The sequence below is a fragment of the Gobius niger genome (assembly GCF_951799975.1).
Source record: "Gobius niger genome assembly, chromosome: 3".
Taxonomy (NCBI): domain Eukaryota; kingdom Metazoa; phylum Chordata; class Actinopteri; order Gobiiformes; family Gobiidae; genus Gobius; species Gobius niger.
Genome location: NC_136854.1, coordinates 37,137,629 through 37,160,121, shown reverse-complemented (window position 1 = coordinate 37,160,121; position 22,493 = coordinate 37,137,629). Strand labels below are relative to the sequence as shown.

General features: G+C 40.5%; 3 protein-coding genes across 9 annotated transcripts in view; all 3 read right to left on the bottom strand.

The window, feature by feature from the left end:
- Positions 1–345, bottom strand: part of unc93b1 (unc-93 homolog B1, TLR signaling regulator) — a 33,635-nt gene extending 33,290 nt beyond the window's left edge. Inside the window, exon 1 of the mRNA XM_079553380.1 lies at positions 208–345. Within this exon, the coding sequence (XP_079409506.1) occupies positions 208–210 (3 nt within the window). The 5' untranslated portion in view covers positions 211–345. The remainder of the gene's footprint in view (positions 1–207) is intronic.
- Positions 346–1,044: 699 nt separating this feature from the next.
- Positions 1,045–3,414, bottom strand: timm10 (translocase of inner mitochondrial membrane 10 homolog (yeast)). The gene is made up of 2 exons (XM_079553768.1): positions 3,192–3,414; positions 1,045–1,447 (listed from the first exon to the last, which is right to left on the bottom strand). The coding sequence occupies exons 1-2, from the start codon at positions 3,260–3,262 to the stop codon at positions 1,252–1,254; spliced, it is 267 nt and encodes an 88-aa protein (XP_079409894.1). The 5' UTR covers positions 3,263–3,414; the 3' UTR covers positions 1,045–1,251.
- Positions 3,415–20,559: 17,145 nt separating this feature from the next.
- The window catches only part of ctnnd1 (catenin (cadherin-associated protein), delta 1), a 47,218-nt gene continuing 45,284 nt past the window's right edge, over positions 20,560–22,493 (bottom strand). For all 7 annotated transcript variants that reach the window (XM_079553323.1, XM_079553320.1, XM_079553324.1 and 4 more), the window contains one exon: positions 20,560–21,264. Coding sequence is in view for 6 of the 7 variants with exons in the window: in XM_079553320.1 (XP_079409446.1) it covers positions 21,206–21,264 (59 nt within the window). In the remaining variant the exon portion in view is untranslated. The remainder of the gene's footprint in view (positions 21,265–22,493) is intronic.

Here is a 22,493-nt window from a genome sequence, read left to right as displayed (position 1 = left end):
TCACACAGGTTAACCCTTTATTACTGTTACGCAGGTGTTGAAAAGCCCAGTTTGCCAAAGCCCATGTCTGTCAATGAACTGGGTCAAATTACGTGCGTTCAATGACTTCTACGGCACGTAAGGCACGTTTACTACAATAGAGACATGTGGCATTAAACACATTAATTACGCTGTTCATTTTGCTATGGCATAATTAAGTTGACTTACCATGTTTAAGGTGCGATGAGGTTTGCAGCTTTAACAATTTCCTATACGAGTTGCTCTAATAAGTCATCCGGACTGACGCGGTCGCAGTCCTCAGCTGCTACTTCTCTTTTCATGTGTAAAAGATGAGCTTAAATAAAACTTCACGAGGGAAATGAAAGTTGACCGTGTAGTGCACGCTTCCTCATCTTTTCCTTAAAGGGACAGGTACACGATACGGGGAAATACGACCCCGCCTTTGCTGAGAAGGTGACTGCCCCTTTAAAACTGATTTAAGCGGAATTAAGCAGTCCAAAACAACACGCATATCGTTATAAGTGTTTATTACAGACACTGGACATTAAAACATGTTTCTTTCAATATTAAGATTAAGAAGAAAAGACAAATAAATGAATACAAAACATAATCGGTGTCAAAACATGGTCCGCACAAAAATACGGTAGTTTAAACATGAGCAACGTTCATGGACAGAAAGCAAACCAGAAAATCACAGTATAGCATGGTAAAATTGAGATTCTCATATGCTTAAAACTATGCAAAGTGCTTAGTTTATAGACTTGCAATAATTCAGCGCACCTTCTTTTGCTACTGTAAATCAACATCGACGGCCTGAACAAGATACCGAGCCACTGAGTCGTCCGAGGGCGCTTCACGAAGTGGAAGAAAAGGTGAAATTGAGTAAACCTGTTTGGCTTGCTAGGACTGCCAAAAAAGTCACTTCAACATCAACTACTGCAGAAATCATCAGGTGTTTAACATGGCAGCGACAAACAAACCTCAGTCCACGGCAATAATCTTCTGAAGTTCTCTTTGCTTATTTGCTGAGGATTATCGTTTCAGATCATGCTTCACATCTGCTCAGTCCCATCCTCGGTTACAGTTGAGGGCACAGTTCCCGTTTTTTTCCTTTCAGTTTTGACCAAGAAATTTATCAAACAAAAACATCTCTTCTTGAGGAATCACACCTTTGTAACCAAAATCCCCAGTCGTTCCCCTTGTATTCTTATTTTAGTTTAAAGTAGGCAGGTTTGCATTATTATTTCTTGTCTATCCGCTTCCAACCGCGGCCTTCCTCATCACCTCTTCATCCTGCACGGACAGTTCAGTCAGTTTGCGCCCCAGTCTTTCGTGAAGGTCCAAGTATTTGGCCACACATCGGTCTAGACAGACGGACTCTCCTTTCGTGAGCTCCGCCTCTTTGTAATGAGGGGGGACACACTTCCGATGGCAGGCGTTGGTCATTCTAAAAGGAGAGAAGATACAGTAAGTTAGAGGCTTTTAGATACTCCTCCAGCTCATCATGTACATTGCTCATTTGTCTTCTTATGCTTTACATTTGGATTTCTTTTTGGGTGGTTGATGCCTTGGTGATATGCTTGAAACAGGGAAAAATTGATTGGAAAGGCTGAGAGAGACCGTGAATATCAGCTGTCTGTGTGCAGGGACGGCGTGTCAGCCCTGTGACCGCATATAGCCCTGGATATAGCCCGCCTTAGGTTCATGGACCGGACAAAAACACCCAGACAGCAGCCCCGACTTCTCATTTCTATGCTGCACCTCACAGCCAAATTTTCTCTATTCCTTGTGGTTCTCAAAGTGTGGTCACTGGTGGTAAAGGCCTACTTGAGCTTCACCTGGAACAGTCGTCATGCGGATGTGAGACAGGCCACTGACAATGTTCAAATCCGGGCTGAAAAGTATTTTATCTGCACTCTTGCCTGTTTCTGTAATGAACACATTTTTATGTGGGTGGAGCAGCATGGTGGTGCAGCGGTCGGTGCTCGTGCTTCACAGCTAAAAGGTCCCGGGGTCAGATCCCACCTGGACGGGGCCTTTGTGTGGGTTCACCCGTGTCTGCGTAGGTTTCCTCGGGTACTCTGGTTTCCCCTACCACTAAAAACATGTACAATAGGCCAGGAAGAATGAGCGTGAGTTTGAGAGTGCGCATAGGGGACAACGGTTGGAAATTAGCCCATGGCTACAATCCGGTGTGGCGTGTTTACATGCATGAGACCAGTGTATGTTAATTAACATGCACCGTCCTAACCAAATAAACCAATAAATAAATAAATGTTGATGTGTAATTGATTTTATCTGCTTTCTTGTAATTGTATAAACTTGCCATGTCTACTCTGGGACATCTGCAATTTTAGACTTTTAGAGTTCAGGAATAAGCATTATGGGATTAGCAGCAATTGTAAACTAATAGAGATTCTAAAAGTTAAATACTGGAGTTATTGTTCACATTAAAACACTTAGACATGCATTTACCAGCAGTAACTCAGCAGCTAATGGAGTTGTTCCATGGCTTTTTTTCTAATGTTAGTCAGGGAATGTATGCTAACAGCATACGGCAAAGATGGCCGATCTCCATGGTAACTGTGGAATTTCCCGAACTCTAATAGACATATTACAGATATGCTTTATTTTTGCAATACAGTTTTCATATTTCAAAGCACCCATATCTGATATATTAGATCCCCTTTAGACTAACTAAGGCCTGACTCTATCTCGATCTTGGCCTGGCTCTGGTAAAGGGCATCACGTTAATGGCATATGACAGTAGGCCAGACATTGCTAAATTAGATTAGAGTTAACTTTACTGTTCACCTTGGTGGAAATTTGTCTTTGGTTCACCATCAAAATCACACATTCCCAATGGACATGACATTATTTTGTTTAGGAAACCAAATAAAAAAAGACTTGGTTTCGCAAACATTCAAGGTTTATTGAATTGTACTGGACTGCAACTATCATTTATTCAAGTTAAGTGGCTGTCATTAGTTGCAGCAAGGAAAATCACGTGTATGATCCGCAGATAACTGTTACCAATGACTGTTACAAAACAGTTACCGATTAGTATAACGTGCCCCGTGCCTTTAGGAATCGACAAACACCAATGCAAACCTGCTCCTCAGAGACAACACGTGAACAATCAAATCTAACATGTAAGACGCAGCTCAGCGTTAGCTTAAATGTTGGTTTACCGGTTGTACATGTCAGCCATCATCTCCACCTCCAGCTCCGCCGCGAGCTGCTGCGCCTTCATCGGATCCATGTCTGCGTCTGTCCGCTGCTCTCACACCGACCCCTGAAACAAACTCGCCCCGCTTCGACCCTCACACCGCGGACAGAAACACCAAAACCCACTGGCTGCTATAACCTTCAAAACCTGGGCAAACCACACGTGTGTACGGCTTCCTCCCTCACTTCCGGTTTGCAGTAGAGATCCATTCAAAAGGAACATGAAAAAAAAACATTGCGCCCTCTACTGGTACTTCTCTAACGCTGCATTCACGTGCTCTGGGAAAGATGATCTTTTACAGTTGTGAAGTGGAAGTTACAAGTGCATTAACTGTGTTCAAGTGTTTTTGTGTCGTAGCAAAGTTAACCTCTTAACCCCCGCCTGAACCGGGCACATTATCGCCAGTGTGTCAAAAGTGACCCCAAAAAAGCAACAAAATAAAAATAAAAAAATGGAAAACTAAATAAATAAAGCCACAAAAAATCAACAAAAGTAGCAATGAAGGTGCAACAAGAATGTGGAAAAAAAAAAAAGCAATGAAAGTGCAGTAAAAAAGTTACAAAAACATAAAAATTGTGGTAAAAATTAGATGAAAAAGGTGAAAACAGTGACAACACAGCAGCAACACAAGGAAAAAGATCAGTTTAGGTTTTGTAGGTCTTAGCTTTCAAATGAGATATTACACTGGCTTAGCTCCAGTCGAGTCGCTTTTAGATTTGGGTACAGCCGAACTGGAGAAACTACTCGATTAAGGTGAGTGGTAAGAGGTTAATATAAAAAAAAAAACACTCACATTGCACTATAAACAAATTAATTCAATTCATTCAGAAAGTCATCTACAAACCACTTAACTATTTTGCATCTGCTTTGATTGAAAAAAAACATATGTCTGGCTTTATTTTTCAAGACGATAAATGTGGGGAAAAGACGATATTAAAATTAAGAAGCGAAATAGCTAATTGCATAGTGTCGAGAGACTACAAAAAAACTAATACCACAATCAATATTTCTGACACTCAACAGAGAGTTACTTAACATACTTATTTATCAGGCCCATTAGCCAAAAATGCTGTACCTGCTGCTATAAAAGTAATATTTACCCCCCCAAAAAACGGTACATCCGGGTTAGCGGAGATAAACGCTAACGGCGCAGCAGCTACGATAACCCCGGAAGTAGCGACTTTAGTAAATATTACTTTTTTAGCAGTAGGTGCGGCATTTTTGGCTAATGAGTCTGAGAAATAAATAGGCTTAGCATCTCTCCGTTGAGTTTCAGAATTTTTGATTGTGGTATTTAAGAGTTTTTTGTAATTTCTCGCACCCGGAAGTGCAGCTGTGACATCACCACTTAAATAGCAAGACCACATAAAAAAAGTTGATTTCAACATAAAAAATAAACTCACTCTCCAACAAAGATAAACACAATTTAATTAAACCAATATTGAACTTTTTACAAAAATAATCCTTTCAATATTTTTTTTTATCAATAATGTAAGTGCAAAAACCTTATTCTCTCAAATAATCCACATGTCGCTAATGTAAATAACAATAATAATCATACTAATAAAAATAAAAAATACTGAAAAGGGCGAGAATATAATCCTTAGCATGTTCTTATTAAACATATAAAAGGAGACATGCCTACTTCAAAACAAAACAAAACAAAACATATTGCCAGTAAGTAGTTGCACACATGGTTAAATTTGGCAAGTATTCAAGCTTGGGATTGACTGCACTTCTCCGGTTGCTTAATAGGAACAAAAATCAGCCTTGTGAACATAAGAACTGCCACATCTTCTGGGCTCTATGCGTCCGTCTCGCTACCCGTCACATCAACCTCGTTACTGTCCTCTCCCTCCTCTTCATCGTGTGAGACTTCCAGAGATTTATGACCCTCGGTTGTAACAGACGCTCGGTCCGGAGATGAATGGAGCAGCACGTCCACCTCCTCTTCGTCCTCCTGTGGGCACGCCGCACTCTCGTCCGTGGGTCGAGGTTCTCCTGTGTCCCCGTCATCGCCGTTCTTGGACTCAGGAAGGTCCGGGGTTGAGTCGGCAAACGTGTTTTCTAGAGGAGTGTTAGCAGTGAGTGGGAATGGATCTTCGTCATCAATAGTGACCTCCTTTTCACTGGCACTGTCTGTGTCTCCTGTAAGAAAATATATGACAATGTACAATAAAAAGGATACTAATAATGCACAACAAACCTTTATTGCATAGATCCAGCAGTTTGTCATTGAAAAGTTTCAAGGTTCCTGGTTAGTCTTGGTTTGGGACAGAAACTAGAAGCTTGACAACTGTTGATAAATGGGACAATCTAGTATAAATGTGCCTAATCTAGTTTAAATTCAACAACTTTGATTCAGTAAGTGAAGGGAGTTTAATCGTCCATTGCCTTTGATATTTTTCAATACCAAATTATTATGAGAACAGGGTTGTCTATGTATTGGGGCTGAACAATACTTGCAATCATTCCATTAACACTTGTATTACCCCCAGAGGGACCATGAAAAAAATATATCAAGTTATAACAAGTTACTTAGTACTGCTTTAAAGAAAGCCTACATCAGGACAAAACATAACTAAAATTGAACTAAGTTAGTAAATGTTTAACTAAAACTGAACTTTTACACATTCATAAGTTCAATGCATTTTTTTTGGGCCTGAATTGAATTTGCCAAAAAATTCAACAATCTCAGTCAGATGAAGGTTTTACTGATGTATTGTGACTTTGTGTGATACGGATATTGCATCAACTAATATCGCGATATGATATTTTTTGCGATATATTGTGCAGCCCTATTATGTATTAAAGGGATATTTCAGGATTTTTGACATAGGGCCTCATTTCCTAGTTATCCAGAGTGTTGCAGGTCAGTTATATTCCCAAAATTCTTCTATCGACACAGACATTTATATGGTTAGTCTGGTGTTATAAGTGATTTGCCTCAGGTGCACTGTGGAGTGCGTCAGACTGTTTTTAATGCAGGTTAGCTGATACCGTAGAAATGCGCTAGCCTTGCACTAGCCTAGCACTACGTAACTCTTCAAATATAAGAACTGCATTAATTAAAAAAATAAATATCTCCAGAAATCAGCAACACTCTGGATAACTAGGAAATGAGGCCCTATGTCAAAAATCTTGAAATATCCCTTTAAAGAGGGGGTATTATGCTTTTTTCAATCACATAGCACCAGTCTATATCACACTACAATGATGACGAAACCTTCTGTTAGTCTGTAACTGCAGTAAATTAAAATAACTGCCTTGTATAAAATTGCTCTCTCAAAATGGCTGTAGTGAATGTCCTGAAATAGGCCTCTGTCTCTTTAAGAACCTCTGACCCTTTCCGACACGCCCCCTCCACACGCTGTCTGTGGCATCAGTGGGGAGGGGGTTTGGCTGAGGAGCAGCGGTTGGTTACTCGGCTGGTGATGAAACCTCGGAGGCGTCTCCAGGAGGTGGGGGCGTTCCTAGGAGGACTCAGGCAAAGCTGTCCCTAAAATGGCTGCCATCAGTTTTTACAGATGACTCAAAAATACGTGAATTTGCCAAGGCAACACTTCAGGCATGTTTTTAATGAGGGAATGACATAACATGATGTGAAGCTTGAAAAAGTCGATTTTGCATAATACCCCCCCTTTAAATCATAAAATGCAAGACCAGAACCCTAATTCTACTCACCATCATCAGTCAGCTTTGGCGATGTCTTTTGTCCTCCTTCCATTTCCTCTTCCTCTGAGAGCTTGGTCACCTGTTCAGCGATCACGCCGATGCAAAACTCTGACTCGTCACTGACCTCAGATGAAATATTCTTTTCAAAGCTTGTGCCTTTGTTGTCTGCTTGAGGTGGTGTCCTTTGAGGATTTGTCGACTGGTTCAAAAATCGTGCAGTGCTATTTTGTTCATCGCTGTCAACCTCATCCGACAGACTGTTAGCTGCTTCCTGGATTGGATCAGACATATCAACATCTTCCCTTTGGCCATTTTCAGAATTTTCACTCCCTTCTTTCTCATATGTGTCCTTTCTACGCTGCGTTTTCAAATGCTGTCGTTTGATAAGTTCTTGAAACTCTTTTAGACTGACCCTGCGCGGCCTCTTCTCTGCTGGAGGTGTGTCATCGTTATTATCATCATCCCGTCTAGCATCAAATGAATCATCTGTGGGCGTAGCCTGCTCTGATGGACCTTCTTCTCTTTTTAATGACCTCTTTCTCGTTTTGTCTTGTGTTTCCTCTGTCTTCTCCGCACTTGAGCTTTCAGTTTGTTTCGCACTTTCCTCCACGTTCACGACTCTCTTTCTTGGTCTCCCACGTCTTCTTTTTACGTCATTTTTGCCCACATCTATATTAGGGGTTGACGTTATCGGTGTGCTTTGACTTTGTTGAGATCGTCTTCTTGTCCTGATTGGAGTTCTTGTCAAAGCATCGCTAATGAATCTGCGCTGTGATCTTAGAGTTCTTGTTGTAGTCGCCCGTTGGTTTGTTTCACTTGCATTGCTTGGTATGGCGCTTCGGAGCTGCTTCCTTTCCTTGGCCAGCACATTATTACTCGACAAACTGACCAAACAGTGACTTAAGTTAATTGGTGTATCTGGGCTCAAATCTCGACTAGTCTGGTTTAATCTAAGGTTTGGGCACGTCCGCTTTGCCTTTTGCAACTTCCTCTCTGTTTTTAATTCTGGTTGACTATTAGGTGAGGGAGTAGAATTGAGAGGAAACTCTAATGAACAAGAGCTGCCCGTAAGCCAGGGTCTCTCAGGCACAGATGACTGAGTCGGGGATTTATTTTCACTTGTTGCGTTATTGTTAGCATCCAATGGAGAAAGACATGGGAGAAACTGCAGGTCACCCATAGAAAACAAGTTGACTTCATTTTCAGTGGTGAGGGGTAACAGCTCCAGGACGGCTGGATCTTCTTGGCGATTCGTGTCGTGGTTTCCTGAGAGGCAGGAGGATGTTTGTGGACTTTGCGAGTTTTGAGGGCCATCTGATCCTGAAGAGTTCTCCAGTGTTGATATTAAGGCACTGTTAGCTCCGCGTGGCTTTAGAGTGGGGTAAACTGTGCAACCAGGCCCACGTGAAGCTGCAACAAAAAAGAGGAATAATTATGATCATCATTTCTTTACGTTGGTCAGGACAGTGCATGCTAATGTATTGTCCTGTATCAGGGCATTTATCAGGGCAGAGATACAGACTCCCTTGTGCCAAGGAAAATGTGTACAGGAATTCTTTTGTTGGGTGAATGCTGTGGCACTGAGCTACTGCCCCTCCATGAGAGGAGGACTTTGGGCGTTGGTCTAGACGGGACTGTCATCTTCCATAATATATATGCAGCACTAAAGGGAGTAAATATTTAGTATTCAAATGTAGAAAGATATCAAATATCTTTTAGGGATTTCTTACAGAATGTATAAACTTAAATTAACTTTTATAAACTACCTAACGAAATGGGGTGGGGGTTATGAGGTTCTTCTCACTCCAATCTGAGCTGTGTTTAAGGAATATTTGAAAGAAAATGGTAATACTTAAATTATCTGTGTCTGGAAATACTATACACACAAATATGTACTTGCACTACTACTTTGTCAAGCTTGGAAATAAATGAATCAGTTGCTGCAATATGTGCTTTTTTTTTAATGTTGTAATACACAGAGAAGTTATGTAACATTATTTAGTTTGTGAAGTACATGTACCTTTAATTTGCGGCCCATAATCTTCATAACACGCGCAGTACGGGGCTTTATTCTTTTGGACCTCGCACGACCCTCCATTTTGCCTCAGATCTTGGTCTTGGGACTTGCTATTGCCCTTCTCGATATTTGGCAGTATGTTAAACCCAATCATAATGTCCTCAAGGAGCTTCTCGATCTGCTCGTCCGTCTCCTCTACAGGACGAGGCGCCTGCGGTGGGACGGGTGCAGGGTCCCCATTTGGGATGGACTCAGAGGAATCATCGCTGGTGTGGGGGAATGTTTCAGAAGAGCTGGTGACGGATTGAGAACCTGAGGTCTGATGGACGACAGCAGAGGGTGGAGCGGGCTGGACAGCTGCAGGGTCTTCCTGTGGCCTCTTGAAATGATCCTAAAGAACAAGAGTACAATATAACACCACATCAGCCACATTTTTATCTACAAGAGATGGTTGATTCTGGAAATATCTGTAATTGTTTTTTTTAGTTTATTTCAAGCAGTTGAGCTAAAGTAAAAATGTCATGTATTCAGAGGCAGGTAGTAGTATTCTCCTTTACATTTACTCAAGAACACATAACATTTTGAAGAAACTGTACACAGAGTAGTTAAATCATTCAGTGCTTTTTTACTTCTACTTGAGTAATATTATAATGAAGTATCTTTACTCTAACTTGAGTGCATTTTAAAGAGATAAGTCAAGTCGACCTCAAATAAAGGAAAAAGGAATAGGCCACCGTTTTTACATACTGCGATATGTTCTTACCTTAGCTTTGACGAGTTCTTTAGGACCTGTCTGGTCTTCACCCGTGCTTTCTATCACGTAAACACAGCGCAGACGGCGTTAGCATTTAGCCTCTCCTGCTCTCCACTATAGCTCATACCAGGAGTAGTTCGAAATCCGCGCAGCAATCTTCACTTTTCTGTGCGGATGCCAAACTACTCCCGGTATTACTACGCCTTACAATATAGTTCCCCCTTTTATCCGCTTAGTGTATTACACTTTGTAGTGTAACACTTCACGCAACCATATTTAAATAGGGAAAACGTGGAAGAGCTTGGTAGCTTCTATCTTGACCTGTTTTGGAGCTATAGAGGAGAGAGGGAGAGGCTAAATGCTAACGCCGTCTGCGCTGTGTTTACGTGATTGAAGGCACGGGTGAAGACCAGACAGGTCCTATAGAACTCGTCAAAGCTAAGGTAAGAACATATCTCAGTATGTAAAAATGGTGGCCAATTCCTTTAACCCCCATCTGAAGGAAGCACATTTACTCCAGTTTGGCTTTACCCAAATCTAAGAGATTTTTGAAAATAGTGCCAAAAACAAGAAAATAAGAGGATGAAAATGCAACAAAAAAGCGCCAAAATGAACCAATGAAAGTGTGACAAAAATGTGACGAAAAACCCACAAAAGAGCAAAAAAAGTGACAAAAATCTACAAAAAAGTGACAAAAATTACCGTAAATAAACAAGCGCACCTTACAATAAGCCACGGCAGCTAAATGTGGTATGTGTACAAGGCTGCACTCGAAGATAAGCCACAGGTCTTCATAGTGTGGATGAGGAGGAAGAGACACCTCATCCCGGAGAAAGGTGCAGTTGCGGGCAGAAGGGACGGCGGTGATAAACGTGTAAAAAAGGCCTTTGTTGCAGACCTCAATGTGGAAGTGCAGGGATGTGACGTGTGACCGGTCCCCGTTGTGGCCACATCTGCAGCTCAGACTGCGTACGCATTTCTCCGTTTGCGTTTACTGTGAGAGATGCCTCCGGTGCCTGTCGGCGGCTATATATTGGCTGCAGGGTTCAAAGCGTGGAAAAAAAGTAGCGGTTTATAGGCCGGAAATTACGGTAGATGAAAAAGGACGTGAAAAAAGAGACGACAACGTGGCTTCAATGCGAGTTATGTTGGTCTTAGCTTTCAAATGCGGCGTTACACTGCCCTATAGGCTGTAAGCTCTAGTCCAGTAGCTTTTAGATTCAGGTAAAGCCAAATTGGAGAACATGCACTTGGTTAAGGCGGGTGAGGTTCATCTTTTTGAAGGTATTTTCTTTGTAAATATTAGGCTTTTCGCATTATTACAAGTTTTGTTTGTTATAATTTATGTCACAACTGATCAGAATTGGGGGATAGAACAGCTACTCAATACACATAGACCTCAAATAAGATTTCACTTACTTTTTTAAACTTACCAGTACTTATTTGAGTCACTACATTTTACCTGTACTTGAGTCAAATTATTTCAAAGTAACCCTTAAGAAGTTTTTTTTTATACTACCCCTTGTGTGTCGAGATTGCAGCGGATTATTTAGAAAATGATCATGTATTTTTGTACTTTCTCTAATAATTGCAGCCTTTGAAATTTGTATTAAAAAAACAAAACAAAGGGCTTTTGTTATATTGATCTTGCAGAACTATTTGCCACATTAAAATACTTTAAAGCTATACTGATACCGGTATCAGAGCAGAAACACCCGAAAGAGCATCAGTGTCTTGCATGTTGTTCACCACTTCCCACGTGCCCTCTTTGGTCTGCCTCCTCCTTAACTTCACCTGTGCAGATCACACCAACAAATCAACAATTAAACAGAGAGAATGTGGGAGTTTCAGGAAATAAGACAAGGTTTTGTTAGACAAGGCAGTTCAGTGCGTAATGCGATGAAGAGTGGGGAGAGACATTCAGGAAAGTGTCAGAACATGTGTTGGAGCCTGCAGCCTTTAACACTATTTAACCCAAGAGGGGAACATTGCATAGACAAAACCAAGAAATCAAGCTAAAGGGGCTATATCATGCAAAATCAACTTTTTGGAGCTTTTAACCATGTTGTTTTGTTTGTTCAGTTCTCAGCAATCCTCCTGAATCCTGGCCTCTGAGCAGCTGCTCCGCCCTCTCCTGGTGAACGACTGACTTGTTCCGTTGTGTCGTCTGAGCGGAACGGAACTGCTCGACGTCTGTAATGTGATGTCTTAATTCTATGCTGACGGCCTGATTTTAATTTGTACAACAGCTTTTACATTATTTCTGTCTGTTTCTGAAAAACAAAAATGAAAAAAAGAAGAGTCTGACGCGTCTGCACTGCCCCTGCGGCGTCTGATGTCATGTTTGCTCCGAAGGCCGCGAAGAAGGAGCTCTTTCTAACCTACTATGGACACCTGTTCTTTTTTCTTACCTAACAATTATGTCACGGAGAAAAGCACGTTTAGCTATGAGAGGACAGAACTTCATTCAACCTAAAAAAAGGGGCCACTCGCAAGAAGTTGGAATTTCTCTCCGGGATTCGGCGACTATCAGCCAAAATACAGCTTTTCTGTGACTGTCTCTGATGGATGTTTGGTGAATCTTCCCCAGAATCAAAGTGGATTCACTTTTATAACCAACGTGAGTCCCATAATGTAAACAGCGATGGAGCAGAGCGGTGAGTCAATGAAAACACGTGTTAGCTTGTGTGTGTTAGCCATTTACGAAGCTGTGTTGCAGATGTCAACTCCTTATAACTGCATTGTTAGGTAAGTTCACTTTTTGCTGTGGTATTTATATTTCTACTACAGTAAAGATGTATGAGTAGAGAGAGGGGGCGGAGTTAACTGAATCCAAGCGTTTAGTCCAATGGGCGCTGGCTGCTCTGCTTTATGACCACGACACTGGGGGCCGCCATAGCTCCGCCATTGCTGTAGTACCTCCATATCGCCACTAGGCCCCCATTGAAAAGCATTGGAGTTTAGACACCTTAAAAACAACTTTAACGCCTGGTTTCAATTTTTTCAACACTAGACTAGGCTCGATATTCCTCCTGAGATAACGCTGGGTTAATAACAATATATGAAACCAGGCTGGTTTTCATAAAAAGAATTTTTAAAATCTCGTACTTAATGAGGCTCGGACTGTTAGCATTGGAGCAGCGCGAGCTACACGTCACGCAAGGGCCGAGTCTACGGTGAAAATCCCGCCTGTATGTCCTTTTTAGGAACATGCTTCGTCAGAGCAGGGGAGGGGGAGTCTGTAAATCTGCCATGAATTCCCCCACGGCCGTGGTCATTATGGTAAACGGGGAGGAGTGAGCATAAGACGTCCATTATTTTTTACAGTCTATGGTTTAGTCTTCCAGGTTGGAAAAATACCTCCAGAAAATACTTTTATAAATACTTTTTTTACTTTTATATTTATCACAACAGGTGCTTCATAGTGGTAGCGGTACAACAATATATCATATAAATGCCTATACTTTACTTTGGAATGGCTAAAATAGCATGACACAGATCCTTTAAGATGCACTTGAGCTATTTGCATTTGAGAAAAAACTGAACTGAAAGCATTACCTTGATAGAAATTTGTGTCGTCTCCATCATCTCTTGTATCTTCTCCAGGTGTTTGACACTTTCACTAACGTGCCCTTCCTCTCCTGCAGAACCCCTCTCCATGTTTTCGTGATTTGTCCTTCCTCTTTCCTCGGACAGTCTTCTTTGCCCGTCCTTCTCCATAACCGGACCGGCGTTGGAGAGTCCAGAGCTCGTCCCGGACACGTTTGCCCCTCCCTCTTGAAGCCTCGAGCAGCTCGGACTCTCGCTTGGTGAAAGTCGCCACGCCGTTTTTCCGCTTTGACAAAGCAAACTCGATGACGCGCTGGTCGTACAATCAGACGACTGCTCGTGGGTGGACTCTCCATCACTGCGCTCACTTGAATTAGCGGGACATGTTGTTGAAGATGAAGGTTTTTTTTTAGAAACGCTCAGACTTGTAAGCAGTGAGGACTTTGCGGTGATACCCAGAGGCTGTGAACTTTCTATTGGTCGATGAATGTCTTCAGCGACAGTTTGTGTGCCGGTAGAAACATACAAGCTTCTGGGGGTAACTTGAATTTGCATATCTCTTTTCTCTATTTCAACTCTCCCGCTTTCTGGCTCCTTGAAAGCTTCCCGACTGCTTTTAACTTCAAATTTCTCCCCTTCCACTAGATCCGGGAGTCCTAAAGAGTGGGCGGCGGCCAGGACATCCCGCAGCTCCACGGCACCGCTCACATCAAGCTCTCCGGAATAAAGCAGACCGACCAGTTTCAGAAGCGCCTGTGGTTTCACGGTCGGGAGCTGCAGTCTGTGCTTTTGACCAGCAGGGGGGGCTGGAGAGGCTGACAGTCTCTGGGACAAGGGGTGGCTTAGTGCACTGAGGACACTGCTGTGGGTGGGGATAGAGATACCTGCGAGTGCGAAAGGAGAAAGAAGCATAATTTAGCGTAATGTCTACCTTATAATCTAACCTGAGTTTATCAAATTGCATGAGACTTTCTTAACGGCCAGAACCGAGCATGTTTTCTCCAGTTCGGCTTTACCCAAATCTAAAAGCTTCCTGGAAAAGGGTTTGGAAAAAGCAACAAAAATGAGACGAGAATGATAATGAAACAAAAGAGCGACAGAAACATGAGAAAAAAAATGTATGAAAAAGTGATGAAAAGGTGATGATAAAAAGCGTGATGAAGAGGTGACAAAAAAGTGACAAAAAAAGCAATAAAGGTGACAGAAAAGTGAAAAATAGATGAAAAAATGGCAGAAAAGTGACAAAAAAGCAATAAAGGTGACAGAAAAGTGAAAAATAGATGAAAAAATGGCAGAAAAGTGACAAAAAAGCAATAAAGGTGACAGAAAAGTGAAAAATAGATGAAAAAATGGCAGAAAAGTGACAAAAAAGTGACAGAAATAGTGACAAAAAAACGATAAAAAAAGACAGAAAACCTGACAGAAAAGCGTTGAAAAAGTGACAGACAAGTGACAAAAAAAGCGATAAAAAAGCATTGAAAGAGTGACAGAAGAGTGACAGAAAAGTGACAGAAAAGTGACAAAAAAGCGTGACTAAAATGCACCTGCTTGTAGCAGATTTTCCTGACCACAACGTCGGGTGCTGCCGTTGCCCTCCATTGCTGTAGTGCCTCCATACAAGGGCGGCAAAACAAGCTAGTTTTCCATAAGCAAGCATTGCACTTTAGCCAAGTTAAAAACAACTTTAAAACCTGGTGCCTGATTCTCGAGATACTCCTCCTGTGATAACGCCGGGTTAGGCACAATTACAAGGACCAGGCTGGTTTTCGTAAGGAACATTTTAAAAACTATTGAGATCCAGACTTTGATTGACAGGCCGTTAGCATTAGAGCTAATGGCTCCAACCGAACTCCACCGAGTCTACAGTGAAGATCCCGCCATCTTTAGGAACATGTACGTCACAGGCAAGAGGAGCCTTTAAATCCGCCATGAAGGATCTGTCTTTTAAATCTACAGTCTAGGGATGAAAACTGATATCAAAAAAGTGGCCACAGCGCAAGATAAAAGATTTTTGGTGGATCAGTTTTGTAGGTTTTAGCTTTCAAATGAGGCATTACACTGGCCTATAGGCTGTAAGCTTTTAGATTTGGGTAAAACTGGAGAACTGGAGATAATGCACTTGGGGCTAAGAGGCAACAAGGTCTCAAATAAGAAACATAAACAGCAGAGAGTCATTTGCTTCTAAGATACTTTAGTAACTATGAGGCTTGCAGGTGGAGTACTCACGGGACGGGCAGTAGCCAAGATTATACTGTATTTTACATCAGTACTTAGGAGGCTACTTTACTGTATTTATCTAATGTGTGATTTATTTCCATAGCTCCTTCTCCAGGAGAAAATACATCCATAAAAATGACTTGATACAAAGGGAGTTGTTTCATCAATCTTATGTGGGACGTAGAGAGCAAATGTTAATGAGTGAGTTATGTGAAAGGCAAATGCTCTTTGGCTCACGATTTTATAGCACTGACATGGACTAAACTAGTGAGGAAGGAAAATATTTTTAAGGACAAGCATTAAGCATTTTATTACAATAGAACATTTCACATAAATTTACTTTGTTAATTCATTGTTTTAGTTTAATTTAGTTTATTTGACAGGGATAATGTACAAAATATATTTACGAAAAGATACTTTGTACCAGACTTGGCTCATGCTCATTTCCATTTGCAGTCCCTGGGCATGTGCACAGCATTAAAAATAACTGTATATATAATGTTTTTGGTAGTTGTGTTGTTACAAGCCTACTTGGCTTCTGCCTCTCACATGCACAGGCTGTTATTTGAATATTCATACATGTAAAGGAATGTTTTGATGTTTTCTTCCTTCTAACTTTACTTTAATTGGCTGCAAAGTTCTAAATAAATAAACAAAGTAAATAAGTGTCGTGCCTTCGCCTGCATTCATGCCACTGCTGCTGCGATGACAATAATACATCGCAATATAAATAAAAACTGAACTGAAAATGGTATTGACAGCTCAGAGTCATCCTGAGTGTTAAATGTCCTTCTGGAGAGGACAAAAGGCAAGGGTTAAAATGTACTGATCTGCATTAAACGTGTAGCTGGGACAGAGTCTGGTTATGTTGTTTGTTTTGTTTTTTGTTTTTTGTGTCTTACCTTCGGTTTGCAGTAGAGTGTCACAGAACTGAGCACTGTTTTGTTGTCTCTGCAGCTCCGCTATGAGCTTCTTCTCATGATCTGGCAACCAGAATCTCCGCATGTCTACATTTGGCCTGATGTGGTATAAAAACAGTTTCAAGTCTTTAAGACACGAACTTAGTGGTTGCTCTGATTGAAACAAGAAGAATGTCTTATAATACCTTTCTTCTAACGTGTAGTTAGCACGATTAGCTTAGCATCACTATGGTTATGAGCAAAGCGGGGCCTTGAACTAGACTTCCGGAGTCGCCACGTGGAACGGAAATCATGATTTAATCATTTAGCTTTAGACAAAACTTAGACGAAAGTTTGATTAAATAATGTAGGTCTGTAAGTTGCCTTGATACATGTTCATAGTTCGACTGAGAAAAAAAGTTATCAGATCCAGCAGCCTCAGACGTCAATGTCCTGCATGGTTTCAAAGTTTGTTTGTTTAGTTATTAATTATTATTTCAACATAAATTCATGATGATGACACCGCATTAAATTTAAGATGGTATAATACAAAATTGATAAAAATAAAACCTTTTTTCTTTCAATGCATTTTCGTACTACACCAATACTTCAGTGAGTTTTTACTGCTCCAAACGTCAATAAAAAGGCTCGGGGACAAATTTTCTGATCTCTTACCTGTTCTTTGAAATCCTGATTAAACCTTGACTAACTGTGGTCGCCGCTCACATCCCTGTAGTAAAAATAAATCACTCTGTTGTTGTTGTAAGTGCAACTTTGCCAGCGACCTCTAGTGGCGACACAAATGAAGAGCGCAACAAGACTGGCTTTGAAAAATCATTTTCTCTTTTATTAAAAACAGTATTGCTAGTTACATGTTTCATTCATAAATGATGTGCAACTTTAAGAGCCAAGGCATAACAATTAAGGAATCAGATTTTCATGTCATTAGTGTTTCCAGTAGGCTATGTGTTGAAGGCTAAAGTTTTCATTTTTAAGACATAAACTCATGAATCAAACTACAACTGATTGCATATGCGGTCACCCAAAGCACCCAAAACATTTAAACCAAAAAAAAAAATCAATATAAAAAAAGGAAAATACATAAAAGCATTAAAATTAACAAATATTCTCTGGTATATATAGTTTAAATGTGCTTTTTTATTTTTAAGTCGTGTTTTTTTTTTTTTTTTTTTTACTCATTTATCTATATAGCAAATTCTGGTCTTTGCCTCCGTAAAATCCACCAAATTGTTTGAACGAACCCTTGCTTTCTCCAAATGTCCTCTTTGTCAGTCCACTCTTGAAGGCAACTTTGTAGTGTTTTGGATTGGCAAGAGAAAAAAACAACAACAAAACGTGTAGGAAAATGTTGGAGAAAAAAAAAGATGGTTAACCCTCTAGTGCTTTCTGTGAATATGTACATCTCAATTCGCAATAGTTTTTTGTTTTGTTTTTCTGACAGGAAAGATAAAAGGTAAGCAGACAGTAGGGCTGCACAATATATCGCAATATAATCACTGAGGTCGTCCACCTGACTGACATTTACACTACAGCATTTGTTTTGCATTAATTCAGTTTTAGTCATTATTTTTCCCAATTAAGTCCGATTTGAAACCCCATCTGAACCGAGCACATGTTCTCCAGTTTCGGCTTTACCCAAATCTAAAAGCTTCTTAGAGTTTACAGCCTATAGGCCAGTGTAACGGCTCATTTGAAAGCTCTTTCCTTGTTTTTGTTGTCACGTATTCGTCACGTATTCGTCACGTATACGTCACGTATTCGTCACACTTTTGTCACGTATCCGTCACGTATCCCTCACGTATACGTCACGTATTCGTCACACTTTTGTCACGTATCCGTCACGTATCCGTCACACTTTTGTCACGTTTCCGTCACGTTTCCGTCACGTATCCGTCACGTATCCGTCACGTATCCGTCACGTATCCGTCACGTATCCGTCACGTTTTCGTCACATATCAGTCACGTATACGTCACGTATTCGTCACACTTTTGTCACGTATCCGTCACGTATTCGCCACAATTTTGTCACATATTCGTCACGTATTTGTCGCGTTTTCGTCACGTATTCGTCACGTTTTCTTCACACTTTTGTCACGTTTTCGTCACGTATTCGTCACGTTTTCTTCACACTTTTGTCACGTTTTCGTCACGTACTCATCACTTTTTCTGTGGCTTAGTTACATTACACTAAAAAATAAAATGTGGCCAAAACTCCACAAAAAAAGCAAAGAGAACGTGACAAAAATGCAACAAAAATGTGGCAAAAATGCAACAAAATCGATTAAACAAAACAAGGAAGATGCTTAGATGAGTTTTGTAGGTCTTAGCTTTGAAATGAGTCGTTACTCCGGCCAAGAGGCTGTAAACTTCCAGGTCAAGAAGCTTTAAGATTTGGGTGAGGCCGAACTGGAGAAAAAGTCCTTGATTACGGTGGGTGTAATGGGCTAAGTGTTGAAATTGTTCAGTGATCGCAATATTCGAGTCAGTTATCGAAATATCGCTTTTTTAAAAATATATATCGTTCAGCCCTAGCAGACAGAATACTGCTTCTATCGATTTGAACTTCGGAGTTTAATACCTCATAAACCTCAAAAAGAAAAGAATCATACGTAACATTACTAAGTTCACAAATATCCGTTATCTTGCAGAGTAGAAAAGTTCAAGCTCAACTTCGAATATAAAGTCGAGAAAAAGACAATGATTTTAGTCACGTACTGTAGTGTTAAGCAGGACACGTAGGCACTCCATTGGCCACACTGTTTAAGACACTGTTACCGACATTTTACCTGTACAGAACATTCAGTAAGAATAACAGACCTGAAGTTAGAAAGGACCCCACGTAATTAGTCGCGCTGCAGCAAAAAACTACCTCAAGTGTTACGACGCTACGAGGGACGAACGGCGAATAGTTCAGCAAAAATAACAGGGAAGGACTTTTTAACATTGAATCTAGGGCACAAGCCAGGGAATTAAAATGTCATGGAAAAGCACATTTATTTAAGTGGATGAAACGGTAATAATATTCAATCATTACAATTCTACCCTATGTGGACTCCACCTGTTCTTGGGTCTGAAGTAGAGCTGGGTACCGTTACCTTTGTTTCAATACTGATACTTTAACAATACTTTACCCGATACCTATACTAAAATTTGTCATCCAGAACCAAAAAAACGATTCATAATATTAATTTATTCTTTTTCCTTCGATTTATAGCATTTATTTGAGCTTTAACTTCCTGTAACTACAAAAGGGCAGGAAAAAAAACACTTTCTACATATTTTTTTCCCATTTTCCCCCCCAAATTATTCACAAAATGTTCACCACCCCCTTTTTTTCCGTCCACTATTCTTTCACTTTTTCACAATTTCGCCAATTTTCCCCTAATGTTTCAAATTTTTCCCTCCAACATTTTTTTTTTCACTTTTCTCTCCAATTTTCCCTCCAATTCTTTCACTTTTCCCCACTTTTCCCTATTATTCCCTACTGTATTCAATTTTCTCCCCCCCCCCCCACTTCACCCACTTCCCCCCCCCAACATATTTTTGAATTACTTTCCCTCCAATTTCCCCCCCAATTCTTTCACTTTCACCCCTTTTGCTAATTTGCCTTTTTTTTCTATTTTACTTTTCCCTCTTCTTTCCTAATGTTTCCAATCCCCCCCAACAATTTTTCCACTTTTTCCCCCAATTTTTCCTTAATTGTTTCTCCCCCAACCTTTCCACTTTTCCCAAATGTTGTTCACTTTTTTCAGATTTTCCCTCAATTCCCAGCCAATTTTGCCCCGATTATTTCCTTAATTCTCGATGACCAACAGCATCAAAACTTGGATCTTAAAGTGTAATATATATATAAGGTACCAGCTTTATTTTTTCCTATACCAGTAGTACCTGAACTTTTTTCCTGGTGTCGTTTAACAGTACCCAACCCTCTCAAAACTCTCTCTCTCTTGAAGGGTCAAAAGTCAGTTTTAGCCGCCATTTTGAGAACGTTTTTCCTTGGTTGACCGGGCGTCGGCTTTTCCAGTTTCGTTTTAACCACTGAAATAACCAAACTTTTCCACAATATTCCAATTAACTGAGCGTACCTGAAGGCAACCTAACACTTCTTTCTGCAGGTCTACGACTGAAATCTACGGGGCGACATTCATGAACAGAAAAATGCAGCAGCTTCATGCATTTTGGTATTAATTAAAGATGCATATTTCTTTTTTTCCTTTTTTTTTCTCTAAAGCAAATTAATTCCTTCTGTAAAAAAAAATGCCACAGGAACCTGCATGTTTTTCGCATTGGCAGTCGCAGTAGTAGCAGTGACCGTTTGGCACGTGTACATCACTGAGGTACAGCGCAAAAAAAAAAAAAAAAGCGGGAAAAAAACACTGTGAAGAAGCACAAGTTTGGAGATTAACAAGTTAATAAAGATCAGGACTCGTTTAGTGTTTTAGAGAAAAGTACTCATTCCCCACGATCGATTTCAAAACAGTAATAGGCATTCATGTAAGTCATCACCCAGGAAAAGTCACATCCCGTCAACGCTTTATACCAAAATACAAAAGTTCTCAGAAGAAGTCTTTCTTTTTAGTGTCATTCGAGCTTAGTGTTTGTAGCATGTTGAAGAAGGAGCTAATATAGTGGCTTTTTTTTGTTTTGTTTCTTTTTTTGTTTTAGTTGAAGTCCAGCGGTTCCACAGGGAGCAAAGCCACGACGGAGGGAGGAATGTGTGAACGGAACAGAAGAAGAAGAAGAAGAAGAAGAGAGAAGCGGTTAAGACGGAACACAGAAGAAGAGCGTGTGCACGAATGGGGATCAAGAGTCATTGGTTGTAAAGTGTGTCCTCCATCGCGAGTTCAGCAAGGGCAGTAGGTGGGAGGAGGCTGTCGTCTGGTGATGCACACGATCAGTTTTTCTGCAAAAAAAAATAATAAAAGGAGAAGATCCCGACGTGAGTGTGGGAAACGGTTAAGCATGAGGAGGCCTACGGGGGAAAGGTGAGCATGCCTGGACAAGAGAAATCACATTTACATCGGAGTCACCAAAAATATCAGTGGAGCAAAGGTGGAAGATACAAATACATTGGTGCTTTTGTTTTGCTTAACTTTCTACTTAATCATCCTACTGTTTATTTTTATTTTAACGCATTGAAGTGCCTTGTGTGCAAAATGCGCGGTATAAATAAACTTCCCTTGCCTATTTTTTAATCTCATAACCAAGTGCATTTTCTCCAGTTTAAAGCCACACCGTGTAGAATTTTACCCCATTTATTTTATGACAGATATTTTCATCAATGAAAAATACCTCATAAATGTACAAACAAACATGTGCTTTTGCTGTAAGCGGCTCAGCTCTCCTAAGACATGACTATAACTTTACCGGGAGTGGGTACGTATCCAGCTCGTTGCCATGGAGATGTCGAGTAAATCTCAAATTCTGCTGACTTTAAACAGGTTAAGTTCTTATCCAAATCCATTCTTTGATTAACCACTGCAGTAATAGATACAGACGACATCTCTGGAATCGCCCATATATGGTCATTTTTGAAAACAGTTAAGGGGGAAAACAATTTTGAATTTTTTTTGAATTTTCTCTAATTATTCAAAAACTATTGTAACAAATGCTGAAATATGAACATAGTTTCTACTAAATAATGATACAAAGACATACAAAGTGGTTCAACAGCCCATAAATACATGAATAACGCAGAATGCTAACTTGATGCTACATGTTAGCATCGGGCTAATGCTAACGGTTAGCTAGCGCTTGCTACAACTGCCGTTTTTTCACTTCTACTGCACAATCTGCTGTGAGAAAATATCCATATGGGCCCGATTTACCCTTGACATTATTTGTATGTGATAAATAAGTTGATATTCCACCAGAAAATGGCTAAAAAGAGTGGAAAATTGTGTTTCTCTAAAGATTCTATTTTCCCCCTCGGCGAAGCCACGCCCCCTTCTATGACGAGATGCCGTCTGTATCTATAGCATTTTCTGTGTGGAGCTGGTCATTGGGAGAAGGTTTTGCACTGATGGCAACAAGCATAGTTCAAAATGTTACACGGTGTACCTTTAAGTTACAGACTATAATAACATTTGAAAGCTAAGACCTACAAAACTGATCTAAATGGATCTTTTTCCT